General features: G+C 38.5%; 1 protein-coding gene across 4 annotated transcripts in view; it reads right to left on the bottom strand.

The window, feature by feature from the left end:
* fto (FTO alpha-ketoglutarate dependent dioxygenase) overlaps window positions 1-17,963 on the bottom strand; it is a 391,304-nt gene that overhangs the window by 237,464 nt on the left and 135,877 nt on the right. For all 4 annotated transcript variants that reach the window (XM_080187014.1, XM_080187015.1, XM_080187016.1 and 1 more), the window contains one exon: window positions 17,335-17,454. In XM_080187014.1, coding sequence (XP_080043140.1) covers window positions 17,335-17,454 — 120 coding nt within the window. The remainder of the gene's footprint in view (window positions 1-17,334; window positions 17,455-17,963) is intronic.

Below are 17,963 nucleotides of genomic sequence, written 5' to 3'. Positions count from 1 at the left end.
TGCATAATTAATGAAAATGAGGTTGCGTGGAAGATATGGATTCCCGCAAATTTCTGCAGCGAGAAACACTTCCTTTTCTTGCCCTGCCTTGGGATTTGGTCCTAGACGGGAGAACTCCTCCCTATTGTTTTTGGTTTTGACCTAGCTTGAGTGTTTCAGTTGTCTGTAAGCGTCTCTGTGACATGCTATTGTGAATGTTGCGTTTCCAGCACCTTCTAAACATAGCTCAGCTTCTTGTTCCATTACCATCAATATCGCTCTCTTTCAAAAGAGCATTGATCTCAATATTAATCCTGGAGAAACACCACTGTTTGTATTAGTCCAATAATTAAAACATCCATGAACACTACCTCAGGTTTTTGGCCTTTAACTGTCTCCTAACCATACTGCCACATCCCCTGGCTCAGACCATTCACCACATTGTGAGTGAATGAATGTGAGCCACAAATATTTGCTGCAGGATTCAGGGCAATCCACATCAAAACAATACTGTATCTTGGCTGTCAACTTGGCTTTAGACTCGTAAAGCTGCAAGACATCATGCGTAAGAAGTTGTCACATCCCTTTTAATATTGGCCAGTTTTTGGTGATCAATAGCTAAGTGACAGTGCTTGCCATTGATTTTACAGTAACCTTTGTGGCACGGATTATAATTTTCCCAATGTCAACTTGAATGTGATGCCAAATCAAGGGGATTTCTAGGTAGCCAGCAACTGTAGTATCATCAGGCAGGGTAAGCAGCCAATCACATTGAAGAATTTTCATAGATAGCAAATCAGCATGTTATATGACTGATTATTTTTCACATTTTAATATCATTTTACAGAAAGCTAAATAAAGACAGGGAGACATTCATAGGATTAAGATAGAACCTGAAATATAACAAATTATAAATTCAGAATTGTTATGGCACAGGAGGAGGGCATTTGGTCCATACTGTCTGTGCTGGTTCTCCCAATGAGCATTATGGCTTTGACTTTTCCCCATACTTCTTGCACATTGTTTATATTCAAATAATTATCTAATGCTCTCTTCAAAGACTCAATTGAATCTGCCTCCACCACACTTTCAGTGCATTCCAGACTTGAACTATTCAGTATGTGAAAAATTCTTTCCTCTCATCACATTTGCTTCTTTTGCAGATCACCTTAAATCAGTGCCCTCATATTCTTGATCCTTTTACGATGGGGAACAGGTTCTCCCTATTTCCTACGTCCAGCTCCCTTATGATTTTGAACATTTCTACCAAATCACTTCTTAGCTTCTTCGCTCCAATGGAAACAGTTCTAAGCTCTCCAATCTATCCTCATAAAGTTTCTCATCCCAGGAACCATTCCTATAAGCCTCTTCTGCACTGTCTATATTGCATTCACATCTTTCCTATAATGTGGTGCCCAGAATTGTACACAAGTTTCCAGCTGACATATAACTAATATCTTGCACAGATTCAGCATCACCTCCGTGCTCTTCATAGAATCTTGGGAACCCTACCGTACAGGATGTGGCCATTCGGCCCATCAAATATGCACAACAATAATTTCCCCCTAGGCCCTATTCCCACAACCCCATACATTTATCCTGCTAATCCCTCTAACTTACACATCCTGGGACACTAAAGGACAATTTAGTGTGGCCAATGCACCTAACCCTCACATCTTTAGGCCGGGGGGGGGGAACCGGAGCAAACTCCACACAGACATTGACCCAAGCCAGGAATCAAACCCAGGTCCCTGCAGCTGTGAGGCAGCAGTGCTAACCACTGTGCTGCCCCATGGTCTGTCTTGCTCTCTATGCTCCTGTTAATAAATCCCAGAATATAATGTTATTAACTACTCTCTCCACCTGTCCTACCACCTTCAATGATCTATGCACATTTACACCTAGGTCCCTCTGCTTCCTACACCCCTTTAAGAATTTCACCTTTATTTTATATTGTCTGCCTATATTCTTCCCGATAAAATGCATCACCTCACAATTCTTTACATTGAACTTCATTTTCCACCTATCTGCCCACTCCACCAACTTGTCTATGTTCTTTTGAAGTTCTACAGTATCCTCTTCAGTTTACAATCCTTCCAAGTTTTGTATCATCCACAAAGTTTGAAATTGTCCCTTGCACACCATGATCGAGATAATATAGAACATAGAACATTACAGCGCAGAACAGGCCCTTCGGCCCACGATGTTGCGCCGACCAATTAAAACGCAATGACCCTCTAACCTAAACCAATCCCTTTCCATCCATAAACCTATCCACGGATCTCTTAAACACCCCCAAACTAGGCGCATTTACAACTGCAGCAGGCAGGACATTCCAATCCCTCACCACCCTCTGGGTAAAGAACCTACCTCTGACATCCGTCCTATAACTACCACCCCTTAATTTAAAGCTATGCCCCCTCGTGCTTGCTTTCTCCATCCGAGGAAAAAGGCTATCACTGTCCACCCTATCCAAACCTCTGATCATCTTATATGTTTCAATAAGGTCCCCTCTTAGCCGCCTTCTTTCTAACGAAAACAACCTCAAATCCCTCAGTCTCTCCTCATAGGACCTCCCCTCCACACCAGGCGACATCCTGGTAAACCTCCTCTGCACCCTCTCCAATGCCTCCACATCCTTCCTATAATGTGGGGACCAGAACTGCACACAATACTCCAAGTGCGGCCGCACCAGAGTTTTGTACAGTTGCAACATGACGCTGCGGCTCCTAAATTCAATCCCCCTACTAGTAAACGCCAAGACACCGTATGCCTTCCTAACAACCTTATCTACTTGATTCCCAACTTTCAGGGATCTATGTACACATAGACCTAGATCCCTCTGTTCGTCAACACTATTCAAAGTCCTACCGTTAGCCCTATACTCTACACATCTGTTATTCCTGCCAAAGTGAATTACCTCACACTTTTCCGCGTTAAACTCCATCCGCCACCTCTCGGCCCAGCTCTGCAACTTGTCCAAGTCTCTCTGTAAACTATGACACCCCTCCTCACTATCTACCACACCTCCGACTTTGGTGTCATCAGCAAATTTACTAATCCACCCAACTATACCCTAATCCAGATCATTTATAAAAATTACAAACAGCAGTGGCCCCAAAACAGATCCCTGAGGCACACCACTTGTAACCGAACTCCATGACGAATACTTACCATCATCCACCCTCTGTCTCCTATCTGCTAGCCAATTCCTGATCCAATTAACTAAATCACCCTCAATCCCATACATCTGCATTTTCTGCAGAAGCCTTCCATGGTGAACCTTATCAAATGCCTTACTAAAGTCCATATATACCACGTCAACTGCCTTACCCCCATCCACCTCTTTGGTCACTTTCTCAAAAAACTCAATAAGGTTAGTAAGGCACGACCTACCCTCTACAAAACCGTGCTGACTATCTCCAATCAATTCATTACTCTCTAAATAACTATAAATCCTATCCCTAATAATTTTTTCTAAAACCTTGCCCACAACAGAAGTAAGACTCACTGGTCTATAATTCCTGGGGAAGTCTCTGTTCCCCTTCTTAAACAATGGGACAACGTTCGCTATCCTCCAATCTTCTGGCACTATACCTGTGACCAACGACGACCTGAAGGTCAGAGCCAGAGGCTCTGCAATCGCCTCTCTTGCCTCCCAGAGAATCCTAGGGTAAATCCCGTCCAGCCCAGGGGACTTATCCATTTTCAAACCCTCAAGAATATCTAGCACATCCTCCTTATCAACTGCAATACTATCCAGTTTACAACCCTGTAACCCAGTGTTCTCCACAGCTACATTTATGTCTCCCTGCGTGAATACCGAAGAGAAATACTGGTTGAATGCCTCTCCAATCGCTTCCGGTTCCACACATAACTTCCCACTGCTGTCTCTAACTGGCCCTAATCTTGCCCTAACCAATCTTCTGTTCTTAACATATCTATAGAACGCCTTAGGATTCTCCTTAATCCTATCAGCCAAAGTCTTCTCATGTCCTCTTTTAGCCCTTCTTAACTCACTCTTTAACTCCCTCCTAGCCAATCTAAAGCTTTCCAGTGCACTACCTGAGCCCTCAAGTCTCATCCTGACATAAGCCTCCTTTTTCCTTTTAACCAGCGAATCTACTTTTTTAGTGCACCACGGTTCCCTAGCTCAACCATTTCCTCCTTGCCTGACAGGGACATACATATCAAGGACATATATATATATTTCAAGGACATATATATATTTTTATACATATATATGTATAAAAATGTGGAAACTTTTATCATAATGGAGAAAGAATATCAAGGACATATATACATATTTCAAGGACATATATATATTTATACATATATATGTATAAAAACGTGGAAACTTTTATCATAATGGAGAAATCTGACATTCCACAAATATAAAATTAGTTTTTAGGACAAGAGGTGTTCAACAGTAAATATGAACATAATACAGCCTATAAGGTTATACCTCATCCAACAAGGAAAAGCTCTTATGAGGTCATTTATATGACGGATAGTGTAACAATGGAGGTTCTTGGCAGCTCAATGATTTCTAATCAATTGTAGTCTACAGGAACTTCAACAATCCATCCTATTCAAAAACACAGAATCATGACAGCAACTTCTACATTTCCACATTTAACTGCATGTGAAAGCTCCAGAGGGCATCCTCAATTTCAGAGAGAAAGCTGTTAAGTATTGACTGGGAATTTCAAAAGAAAGGTAATGAGGTATCACACTCATGGTTTAAAGTAAAACACAATGCTGGTGTGTTTTGATGTTACTTATCCAAGGTCCAAGATGTAAGTGCCCCAAAAGCCCTCAAACTCCCCTACTTACATCTCTATAGATCACATAGTGTTCTACCAACAGGAATGCAACTACTTTAAATACATAACATCCCTCCCCCTTTACTACTTTAGTTCCAAATGACAACTTTTCTTAACATTTAAGCAACAAACCCAATTAAACCCTAGATATATTATTTCCATCATTATTTTTCATAAATATAATAAGACTGTCTCTCAGGCAGACATCAATTTCTTTTGGGTTGTTCTCTACATCTGGAATTTGCCTACTCGAGAATTTTGACGTATCCTCTTTTCCTTTGGTTGGTAATTCTTCATGTTAAACTATTTTATTGTCAGTTTCAATTGATGTTGAAGATTCTTTAGAAACAGAATCTGGATTTGTCCAGTGGTTAGTCTCTGTTCAGAGGCACCACTGCATAGAATTTCCAATGCAAATTCTTTGAGAGACTATTATCTGGTCAATGGGACGTCACCAATCCCTCTCATCATGTGTCTGTAGGGTGCAAGATATTGGGATTGTTTTTGCTATGGTAATGACAGGTACCCATTTTTCACTGGTAGCATAGTTTCTTGCCAGCACTCATTCTCCTCAAGTAAATTCTTTCTTTTTAATGTTCTGTTCCCTCCTAGCAATCTTTGCTTTTTGTTGTTATTTGACAATCTCTGAAATATCAGATCATATCAAAGCATTAAACTTTATTCTTAGCTTGCTTTTTAAAAACAACATTGCTGGTTAACTCTGTTGTTGTGTGCGCAATATTCCTGCATGACATTAAGCTGTTATTTACTTATTCTGACAATGTACCTAGGTCCTTTGATGCCTTGATTGAGTGTTTGAGTGACTGTTTGAATTGTTTGGCTAATCCCTTTGTAGATTGATGATAAGGAATTGACTTGATGTGCTGTATACCATCTCCTTTCAAATAGCCTTTGAACGCCTTGGAAGTAAACTATGTCCATTGCCATTTATGATTTGATCTGGTCTGCCAAATCTGGCATATATTTCATCCAGCTCCTCAATAGCTGTCATGGATATCATAATTACTATTTCTGGCCATTTAGAATATGCATCAACAATTACTATGAACATGTGACCCTCTATTGTGCCAGTGCAATCTATGTGTACTAGCTGCCATAGCTCTTTCAGCCATTCCCAAGGATGTAAGGGTTGGAGTGTTTCTTGGTCTTGTACAGGACTGACAGTGTCCTATTTTCTCTTTGATTTGGGTTTCAATCCTGGCTACGTACCAGTTTCTTAATTCCCACCACATCTGGATGTCCCTTGTATAGCTGTTCAAGGATTCTTGCATGCAGGCATGAAGGAATATTCACTTAGGTTCCCCATAATAAACCTCCACTCTGGACCGTCAACTCAAATCTTCTCGTCACATAGGGCTTGAATCCTGGATTGTTACAATGAACTTCTGCCAAGTACATCAAGATACTCTGTCAGGGAGTTGGTTCAGACTTTTTGGGCTGAATAGCTTCTTCTGCATTATAGGGATGGTATTGATTGGATTGTATGACATCATAAAAATCCAGAATTCAAGCCCCACATCAACAAAAAGAAAACACTCATGGGTTAAAATCAAACACATTGCAGGTTAATTTAGGAGATGTTGCTTGACAAAGATCCAAGGTGCAAGTGCTCCCAAAGCCCATGAGTCCCTCTGCTTACATCACTACAAATCAATCTACCAGCAGAGATGCAACTATTTTAAATAGGCAAATGCTGAGAGTTTTGCACCATTACTCTAGCCCTAGTTTTATTGATCTTCTATGTATCAATATTTTTCCAAAACTGATGTTTCAGTGACAATAATTTTGAAGTACTGGAGCTCGCTATCTAAATTTGACATCACATTCCCTATCTCTCTTTCAGCCATATCAAGTTGAGATGTCTGTGGAATTCTGAATGATTCCATGCTGATCCTGTATTCTGTGAGGAAAGCACCCATAGAATAAAATGAAATCATTTATAGATTAAACAGACCTAAGCAAGAAAGAGTCTACCATGATGCAGTACTGAGGAGTTACTGCACTGTTGGAAGTGTCATTTTCTATACATTGGGTATATAAGAATATGTACAGATTAATTTTCAGGATGATGGACTATTTCAGATGGCTATATTTCTCCCAAAATACAGCTGTTAGCCAATCTGAATCCTTGCATATTAATACCTGGGACCTACTGTCAGATTTGCACTTGGTCTTTCTAGGGTTTACAGTTTAAAAAGTACATGTAGCTCTTCAACAAGCACAGAAGTAGAACAAGGTACAACTTGGAATCCGCATGTGCGAATAAATCCAGGTCATATCTCCACTTCAAACTGTGATGGCTGATGAAATCAACACCTGAATTCAAGGGCACATAATTCTGAATGGAGAAGATATATTTCAGAAAGCCAACTTCAACCTGATGTCAGCCCAGATTAGTTGACAGGAAAGCAGCTTGTTATCCAGAAGAAGAATAAGTAGTATGAATACAATTTTTGCCTTGTAGTTAAAAGCTACGCATAACTTCATCATTCACAATGAAACTAGTTTCTGAATCCTTTTGTACGTAAGAATGAATGGGGAAACTTAATCAATTAATAAATTACATTAATTTATTAAATGTGTGAGTAATATCAATCCAACAACTACTAGAATTAATAATCAACTCTGCCATGCACAAGATGTCTTACAGTATTCCAGAAAGGATGTGTGCAATCTTTAAAAAGTGAGCTTTTACATAGGATTCTGATCTGTTAACATGCACTGCATTTTGTGCCGTGTCCTTTTTAATTCTTTAAAATAAATATTTTTGTTTATATTGTCCGTGTTGATGGCACAATCAGTATAACTGTCTCACAAGTGTTACAAAGACCAGCTGTCAAAAAGAGATAAATTGGTATCAGTGGATAGTGAATAATTCAAGGAGCTTCAGCAATCTTGTCATTTTAACCGAATATGTTAATTCCGTCCTTCACAGTCAGATTCCGCAGCTTTTCTCAACGAGTTCTCAAAATGTCATAAAAGAACAGAAACAGGAAAGAAATCGTGGCATATGTTACAAGCATATGGACAGCAGATTTTCAACTTCCCGCCCAGGCATTAAACTGATGTTGTGGGTTGGCCGTCCATTAGAGAAAACAGAGAATTTTCATTGCTTCATTGTTTGAAAATCAGGGTGTTCCTAGGCAATTGACCCACAGTTCAGGTTTTACAGTCAATTCATTGCGTCAGTTTTAGACACAGGCAGTAGATCCACGGTGTCTATTTTACAGTTGATCCAAGGCACTGGTTTTACAGTTGATCCACAGCGTACATTTCAACTATACCGTTGTTTTTACATTTAATTGACAGTGTCATTTTCAGTGTTGATCCTCAGTGCTAGTTTTTCACTTGGACAATCGATCTGCAGCGTCAGTTTTTCATCCAACCTGTCGATCCATTTAGTAACTGTTTTACACCCAGACAGTTGATACACAGTGCCAGTTTTACATCTGGACCGTCACTAAACAGTGCCCGTCTTATACCCAATCAACACTATCCACTTTACATCCAAACAGTCGATCCCAGTCCTGGTTTCAAACCCAGACTGTCAGGTCACATTACTAGTTTTACACACGACAGTTGATCCGCAGTCTTGATTTTATACTCGACGGTTGTAGACATCTTGTGCATGGCAGAGTTGATTATTAATTCTAGTAGTTGTTGGATTGATATTACTCACACATTTAAAAAATTAATGTAATTTATTAATTGATTAAGTTTCCCCATTCATTCTTTATCACCCAGATAATCAAACCAAAGCACCACTTTTACATGTGGACAGTTGAACCAGAGCACCTGTTTTACACACAATCAATCTGCATTTCCATTTTTTCATCCAAACAATTGAATCACAGCACCGGCTTTTCACCTGGACAGACAATCCACGGTGCCAATTTTGTACCTGACAGGTATTCTACAGTGCTGGTTTTACACCCAGTCAATCCACAGCATCTGTTTTACGCCCAGAAGGTCTATCCATGGTGCTGGTTTTCCAGCTGGACAGTCTGACCACAGTGGTGCTTTTACACCCACTCATTCAACAGCACCCAGTTTACACCCAGACAATTGGTGCCCAGCACCCGTTTTACATACATGGGCAATCGACCCACAGAACCAATTTTTACCGTCAATACACAGTGCCATTTTCACAGTCGATTCACATCAGCATTTTCACACCCAGACAGTTGCTTCACAGCACCCATTTATCACCCATTCAGTCACTCCAGAATATCTACTTTACACCAAGTGAGTTGATCCAGAGCGCTGGTTTTACACCAGGCAGTCAATCCACAGCACCTGTTTTACACCTGGACTGTCGATTCAAAGCACCTGTTTTACACCCGGACTGTCGATTCAAAGCGCCTGTTTTACACCCAGACTGGTGATCCACAGCGCCTGGTTTACACCCAGACCGGTGATCCACAACACCTGTCTTACACCTGGATTGTCAATGCACAGTGCCAAATTCACACTTGTACAGTCAATCCACAGCATCGGTTTCACATCCAAATAATTGATCCACAGTACCAGTTTTGCACACGGACACTCAATCGATACAGTCAGTTTTATACAGGGACTGTCGATCCACAGCACTCATTTTACATAAGCGAGGGGATTAAGGGTTATGGGGAGAGGGCGGGAATGTGGAACTGAGCCACGACAGATCAGCCATGATCTGGGGCAGGCTTGAAGGGCTAGATGGCCTACTCCTGCTCCTATTTCTTATGTTCTTATGTACAAAGACAGTTAATCCACAGCACTCATATTACAAATGAGGGGTCAATCCACAGCGCCAGATTTAAAACCAATCTCTACAGCACCAGTTTACGCTCAATCCACAGCACTGGATTTCTATCCTGGCAGTCAACTCACACCGCTGGGTATTAAAGCCAATCCACATCACTTGCTTTATGATCAATCCACAATATCAAATTTACGGCTGAGCAGCCAGTTGAAAATCTCTATTATGTCAATGGATGAAATTAATTTATTTTATGTGATAGTTAAACCCATATTTATCATTGGTAATAGTGTTATGTTTTGCCACAGTCATTTCCTTTTTTGCTAACAGAACATATCTGCTTCCAGAAAGGTTAATGTAAATGCAAAGTCTGAAAGAAGATGCATAAGGCAGAGTGTGTTTGTGGAACAATAGGTCATGCAGAAAAGCCAAGGTGCCTCACCTGAAGCAATATTTCATTGACCAGCTCTCCATCTAAAAAGTCTTTCCTTCACGTCCTTTCTTGCAACCTGATAAGGATCAACCTCCGAAGTAGTCATCTACAACAATGTCTTCAATGCTTGATATTTCCTGTTTCGAGCTTTTGCTTTGCTTATCCGCATCTCTAGCAGCTTTTTTTAAAAAATCTAGGCTTATCATCAGAGAGGCACAGGGCACACTGTATCCCTACTATCAAAAGAGAAAAATTGTCTTGAAAATTGGCTATGATTCTGATCTCATTGTTACTCTTTGTTGTGGTTTAAATTCAGTGATTACACCATTAGAAGAGATCTGTGCTTTTGAAAAGCCCACACAAATCTGCTTAATTTAATACAGATAAATAAAACCATTTTGTTCCTATTTAGATGGAGTGTAAGTTATTTCTTTAGTTTAAATTAATGATTCCACATTTTGAAAATCCCAAAAACTCAAAGAGCAGTTCCCTTTCAACATCCCAGGGAAGGGCTTACAGAGAAAAGCATTAGTGCTAAAACTTAAATGGCAACAAGAAAACCCTTATCTGTTCTTCCGCTAGTACAAGAGTACTGCTTTGTGTCTGCAAAAGATTTCTGGCACAGTGGGAAAACCTGGTCAATCTCATATTCTTCCCTGGGACCTGTCCAAAGTGCCAACAGCAGCTAAGCTGGATATTAATACACCATCAACCATCAAAAGCTATCAGGTATATACGGGCTGAGCCATTTTAATCAGTTTTAGCATGCTCCATAACAAACTCAATGGTGATGCACATATTTTAAATGATTTTGTTGGTAATGATTGGTCAACCTCATTTAGCATGTAATTTTCTGAGTCATAATGGATGATCATGATAGTTCTGATGGCTCCATATTCTTTGCGACCTCAGAATGTGGCTATTAACTGGAGAATTAAACAATAGAAGTCGCTGTATGCAATGGTTTGCTCTGATGCCTTTACAGATATTGTCATCAATGTATTCTCAGTAGGATAGTACTCAACACACCCGTCTGGAGGTCCAAAGCTACAGATTACAACCTCTTAAGGAAGCAAGTATTTACTTTTATATTTCTCTTAAAGCAAATGTGTTTGAAATGCTGATGTTTTCACGCCTTGCCTGTTTATATACGTTGCACTCCCATAAGCGTTTTCATAAATTGCATCTTCCCTAACTAAATGTAGGAATGCTCCACAGAGGTTCTACTAATTTAACCGTTAATGTTGTTCACATGATGCTTTTTGCTTGCCTTTCATTCTGTGGTGGAGCGAATGTTACATTTATCTGAGTGCAAAGGAGACACTGCCAACAGCTAGCAGGAAGTAATGCTTTTCAGTCAAGATACTTCACAAAATATAAATCAAACTAAATGTACTTACACATTGATAAATGGAGAAGGAAATCAAAACCTTTCTATTATTTTATGAACAGGTAAGCTCCTGGACAAACTGCTGGGAGTGGACACCAGTTCAACACTAAATATTTAAATATGTTACAATTAATTGTCTTTTGCTAAAGTAGTTTCTGTTAATTACATGCAACATATTTAACTTGGATTTTATTATGACTCTCCTTTTTGCAAACACAAAAGTTGTTTTTAGGCTACCTCTGCAGATTTTACCATTTTGCAGCTGATATGAATTTTTGCTGCCTTCAGGTTTGGATGATTTCAGACCCTAGGAGACGGGCTGCTATCCTACGCATCTCGGAACAGCCACTGCAAGTCTCAATCATCTCACAAGAGATTCCGGCTTTTTATGTTCCCTCTTTTACTCAGAAAGCAAAGCTTGTATGGGTTCTTTTGAAAGGTAACTGTATCTTTGAATGGTGTTAACGGTTATCTTAATCTCACACCTGATAATGCTTCAATCTCAGGTACCTTTTATGAAACACAAACATTTACTTAACCTTCATCTTTCAATAAATGCATCATTCATCTAATAGCTCATCATTTCATAGGGTAATATTTTGCAAAAATGCTTGATGCTTTATCTGGATGTCATTTTAATGGAAGGTTCAACATTTACATCACAACAGTGAAAACTGTGGGGGGAAACTGTCCACAGGGAGATAAAATGCCAGGAATAAATAGTGCCATTAGAATATGGTAAGTATAAAAGATCTGCTCCCGACTTGTGCTTTCAAGAACCATGGCACCTTGAAATTAGAAATTTAATAATAATTTTCTCCCAAACAAATAGTTGAAACCTATCTGCAAAACACAGAATTTTTTTCCCTACAACCATTCTGCGGTATTTTGAGTTAAGTTGTTTTGAATATATATATGATAACAATGAAATCTGTCCCAAAGATATTGTCAATGCAATGACAATTGTATATTTTAAATTATATCTTTTTATAAAAGTCTAAAAATGCTAGTGTGATATAAAAATTAACATAATTGAAGTTTTATTTTTTATTCCTTTGGAAATTTCCTTTATAATGAGTCCCAAAATTCTGTGTCTTATTCAGACTTAATAATGTATGGAAAAAAGACTCCTAACCCAGAAAACAACAAATTCTCAATTTTGCATATTTTCTGGGTTAGCAGTTAGAATATTTAAATCTTAGAATCTAGAAAGTAGAATCTTTATATTGTCCTTCCCAATTTAAATCTCCACCCTAAATCCTCTTTTAAAATGATGTAACGTAGTGTAATTAAAGAGCTAGTCAAAAATTGCAGCTAGCATACACAGTAAAATTATTTGACATATATGTCTTCAAATTGTACAAAATGTATGAGGCAAACCCAAGAAACCATTTCAGAAAAAAAAATCAATGAACTTTATGGAAGAGGAGGTATTGATGACCTAATTTACTAGTACTTTATTTAAAATGATATTATGATATTCTGAAAAGTAGTTGAAATCGGCCAACAAAATTCAAAACTGTTGTTAACTCAGGAAGATTACTGTTACATTTTTGTACCATTATCAGGGTCAGACATGTTCTATTTCATAGTTCAGCTATGAATTTCAGCAGTTGAAATTCTTCCTGATATTGGGCACTGAGCTTCATCAAACACTGGTCCTGATAGAAAAAAGGATTGGGTTCAGGAAAATATTAAGGAAAGTCAGAATACGAAAGGTAAGTGGGATGTACCATGTAGAACTTGTGAGACTGAGGTACATGGCCAACTCTTTCCCAGCATTCCACAGGAAATTGCTTCTCATTCCTAAAGAACCTTGATTTTTTTCTAATTGCACAATGCAAGAAAGCAAGTTTTCATACATAAGAAAGATGGTACTTGATTAGTCACAGTAAAACTTGCTTTTTATCCAATCTTTGTATATTCCTTTACTATTGCGGAATTTGAAAATACTTTCTATTCACTTCAGCAGCACTCATCGTTTTTCAAACTGTAATACAACCTGTTTCATGAAGCATATATTTTGAGATTAAAAATAGTCCAATTATCCACAATTAATAAGTTTAACATAAATGCATACACATCAGCGTATCGTATTAAGCCAAATCAAACTATAACAGCAGCACTATTTCTCCTTATTCACCCAATTCCCAATACTTTTACAGCCATTTTCCTTATAATTTCTTAGTTTAGCAATTTATTTTCTTTTCATTTTTAAATATACATAAACTTGTTCAGCTACAGCTGCTTAATATTGAACGTGCTGGCTGGCAAAGACCAGCTGCCATCATTGTACTGGTGGGTATGATAATAAGAGGGCTTTACTCTGCAAAATTGACTTTACTGAAGTAACCCACAATACGACACAAAAATTGTAAGGAGGCTGAGACATGCGAAACAGGAGTGTGTAAATTTGATTGATGATGGTTTTAAAAATTCAGCAAATGTAGGTCAACAAAAGAGATGGTGAACTTTTAAACCTTTCCTGTAGCACAGAAAGCAGAAAAGCATGTAAAGCAGCATGTGGTTATCATACAGCAGCTCGCTGGATTAGCATAATGGCTCCTTCTAATGAATGTGTTTGAAAGCACCAAATGCTTGTGAGAGCACCAGACCCAATATAGAGCTCTGCACGGGCACTGTACCTTTGCACAAACGCGCCACTGAAAGCCCCTGTGTCATTTCAATGGTTGTTTAAGGGCACATCCACAATTCTCACAGCACTATAAGGCAAACTAGCAAGCATGATAGTCAGTGTGAGAACACTGCAGCCAACAACATCATATAGACATAAACAAACATTCTTTAAAGAGTGAGTTTCATCAGTGATATATCTTAAAACTAAACAGTTACAGAGGATTATGTTTGCCTCTCAAATGCTTTTCTCTTTTGCTCTCGTTCCTTTAAAAATAATGTTTTTCTCAGTGATTCTTTTGACCTCAGCAGAAGGTTTGGTACGGAGGAGGTACTCAGACTGGCAGTATTACGGAGCTGAATTAATAAACTGCAGGGAAACTAATTAACCCTTTGTATCAATCCAATTAAACTCCTGCAACACTGTCAGTGACAGGGAGTCTTCCAACCAGTTATATCATCTTCAGAAACTAAAGTGTCAAAATAAATTTCCTTTTAAAATGATTACTGAAATAAAAAAAATTAATGATAATTTTTCATAGCTTTGAGTTTGCAGAAAGTAATGACATATATTTAGACCTTTAGTTTTGGACGATGCAGCAAGATTTTTCAGCAAGCATAATAAGTGTCATGATATGGAATCTCACCTAAAGTGGTGCACACTATTTATCCCATCAGGATACTATTCACATGAACGTGACTGCGTACTATCACTAAACAATTCTGGTAATAAATCATTGCACTTAAGTTCCAAAGGAATTTTCCTTTCAAAAAGGCCACAATAATCACAAAATGGTTTTCTCTTGCATACATTAGTAACATCTAATTTTGTAGGAGAAATATACACTTTGCAGAGAAAAAGAGGAAGCTGAAATGCTTCAAACAATTGTTTATTGGAATATGAATGACCAGTCTTACAAATATCAGGCAAGGACCTGCAAATAATCTCTGCGTTTGCAAATTATGGTGAATTACTTGAAGGCTTGTAAAAGAAATGTATTTTTATATCTGACAATAAAACAAAATCAGCAATGAAAAAGCAACTAATGATATAATTCAAATTATTTTAAATGAATGCTTTAGCACAAATTATATTGAGCACAATGCTGCTTAGTTGGAGCACTGCAACCCAGAACTTTAAAAATCACAAAGCATATGTGTAGAAATAGAAATTAGGATGTCAAAATCAGACTCCTTTCTGGTTGTACAGGATCGCTGCAGACCATTATGATTACATTAAATATTGACTTCCCAAACTTAAAGTCAAGAAATGTTAGCTCACTTTGACACAGTGAACGTTTTTGTTACTGGAGGTATATGGACGTGCCCTCTAATTCCACTCACATTCTTCCCCTGTTCTGGTCCCAAAGGCCAAAACACTTCCAGTAGCTGAAATGACAGACAGGCTACAGACCAAGTCTTTGTCAATGCTGGTTTTGAACTGGCTTGCAAGAAAGTATGTCACATCAGCCTAGGAAAGATACCCTCACTCTTCTCTCTCTCTCTCTGTGATTTTGTGACTTATTTTCTCCTTTTTTTGTGAAAAAGCCCTCAGTGCTTCTCCATAATGGCGCAACCAAAATCGGTGGGAGATTGAGCTCTAACCCATCATTCTATTGCACTGTGGTGCTCCAAACCAAAATGCCAATTCTACAAATCAGTTTCTTGACACCATGGTGCGTGTCAGAAAATCGGCATGAATTACCTGCCACCACATTTCAGACGATGTTGATAAAATATTTTGAAATTAAATAATTGTCAAAAGTAAAATAAATTATAAATGTATTATGATTCATAGTGAAGTACATAAAGGTACAGATATTTTGACATGCACTAATTGGCAGACATGAACAATGATCGCAGCGGGTATATATTTTGCTCAAGTTCTCTCTCTTCAATTATTTTCTATATTGGCCTATTTTGTTTGAATTGGTTTAAATCCTAACAATTAAATCTGTATTCCCTATTTGAATGGAATGCAGCCATTTATAAGACTTTTTGGAGCCAGGTTATCTGTTATGCATGTTACCAGTATCACATGAACCAACCAACATATTTGTTATTAAGACTGAGCCAAAATTTCCATCCAAATTCCCTTCATTAAAAGCCTACTCCTGTCAATCAAGTTAACCATTTGATTTATTGCACAAATTAGGTTTTCAGTAAATAGACCTCCATGTGTAAGTTTGACTAAGGTTATTTTCAAATGATAGGTTACATTCTCCTGTTGTTAAATGGTGTGAATTACTTTCCTAGTATCTGTACTGCTGGTGCAATAGTGCCCTCTGCTGTTTTAATTCTGCAACTACAACCGCCACCGCAGGTGACTGAAAATGCGAAATACTAGGCTTGTGCCCTGGCCCCCACTTTTTGCAGTGTCACTTTATGGACATCCAAGGTCCCAGATTCATTAATTGCTTCCAAACGAGTATTTTGGAAGAAAAAATGTTACTGCAACATTAAGTTCTCATCAATGTGTTAGCCATAGAAAAGCAGCAAACTAACTACTTGGTCTTTTTTATCCATTAATGTCACAAGTACGCTTACATTAACACGACAATGAAGTTACTGCGAAAATCCCTTGTACAGTGTAATGCAGTAAAATTTCCTAACATGCTTCATAAGAGTGTTGGTCAAAGAGTTTGGTCAAAGAGGTAAGTTTTAAGGAATGTCTTAAGGTGGAAAAAAGGTAGAGGGAGGGAGGTGTAGGAAGGGAATTCCAGAGCTTAAGACACTGCCAGTTGAAGGAACGACCACCAATATTGGAGCAATTAAAATCAGGAATGCTTAAGATCCCAGAATTCGAGGAGCACAAATATCTCAGGATTCCTGCACTGCAGGAAGTTAAACAGATGTGGAGGGGACTTAAAATTGAGGTGTTACATAACTGTAAGCCAATGTAGGTCAGTGAAAACAGGGGTGATCGTAAATTAAAGTTTGTGTGAATTAAATTAGGATCATAAATTGCCTTCATCTGAGATTTTTCATCCACGTGATTGCTAATAAACATTATCCAAGGAGAGCTGTTGGCGCCAGCCTGCTTCATATTAGTGTCTCATGGTTTTGTATCAATTGCTTAATAAAGACTTCCAAAAGGGCTTTATTCTTCCACTGCTATACTTAACTCCATGTTCAGTGTATTTTTATCATTTCAACGACAGAAATAATCCATCGCTGTCAGACATTAATCTGAACCACAAACTGCAATTTTATTTCAAGTAGAATTATAGAGGGAGGAACACATTTATATTAACAAGCCATGATTCACTAATACATAATTGGACCCAGTAAGATGCAATGATTTACATACCATTTGCTCCATCTTTCGCCAAGAGTTCTCCAGCACTGCCATTGGTCCAAACCACCAATCGCTCGCCTTTGCAGACCGTTTTCCTTGAAACCAGAATTGTCGCAACCACTCAAATTCTACCTGCAACAAGAAAGTACAGTTCCATTTGAAAGAAAAGATCTCCAATCACTTGGGCACTACTGTTGATAACTATTAAAAGTAAAAGTAAAGTTTATTTATTAGTCCCAAGTAGGCTTACATTCACACTGCAATGAAGTTACTGTGAAAATCCTCTAGTCGCCACACTCCAGGTATACTCAGGGAGAATTTAGAATGGCCAAAGCACCTAACCAGCACATCCTTCAGACAGTGGGAGGAAATCCATGCAGACATAGGGAGAATGTGCAAACTCCACACAGACAGTGACCCAAGCTGGGAATCAAACCCAGGTCCCTGGCGCTGTGAGGCAGCAGTGCCAACCACTGTGCTGTCCCTGCATAAAGCTGAATATTACCCATAAGCATGAAGCAAACTTGTACAGTATCATCAATAGTCTCAATAAACTGTACTTAAACGTTCTAAATAGAAAGAGCTCAATATTAAGAAAAAGGTTGCAAGTATTGAAGTCTGAAATGAATACACACCAATTT

The sequence above is a fragment of the Carcharhinus amblyrhynchos genome, chromosome 4 (genome assembly GCF_965287045.1).
Source record: "Carcharhinus amblyrhynchos chromosome 4, sCarAmb.v2.hapA, whole genome shotgun sequence".
Lineage (NCBI taxonomy): Eukaryota > Metazoa > Chordata > Chondrichthyes > Carcharhiniformes > Carcharhinidae > Carcharhinus > Carcharhinus amblyrhynchos.
The sequence above is the reverse complement of the archived record's forward strand: the minus strand, read 5'-3'. Positions and strand labels throughout refer to the sequence as shown.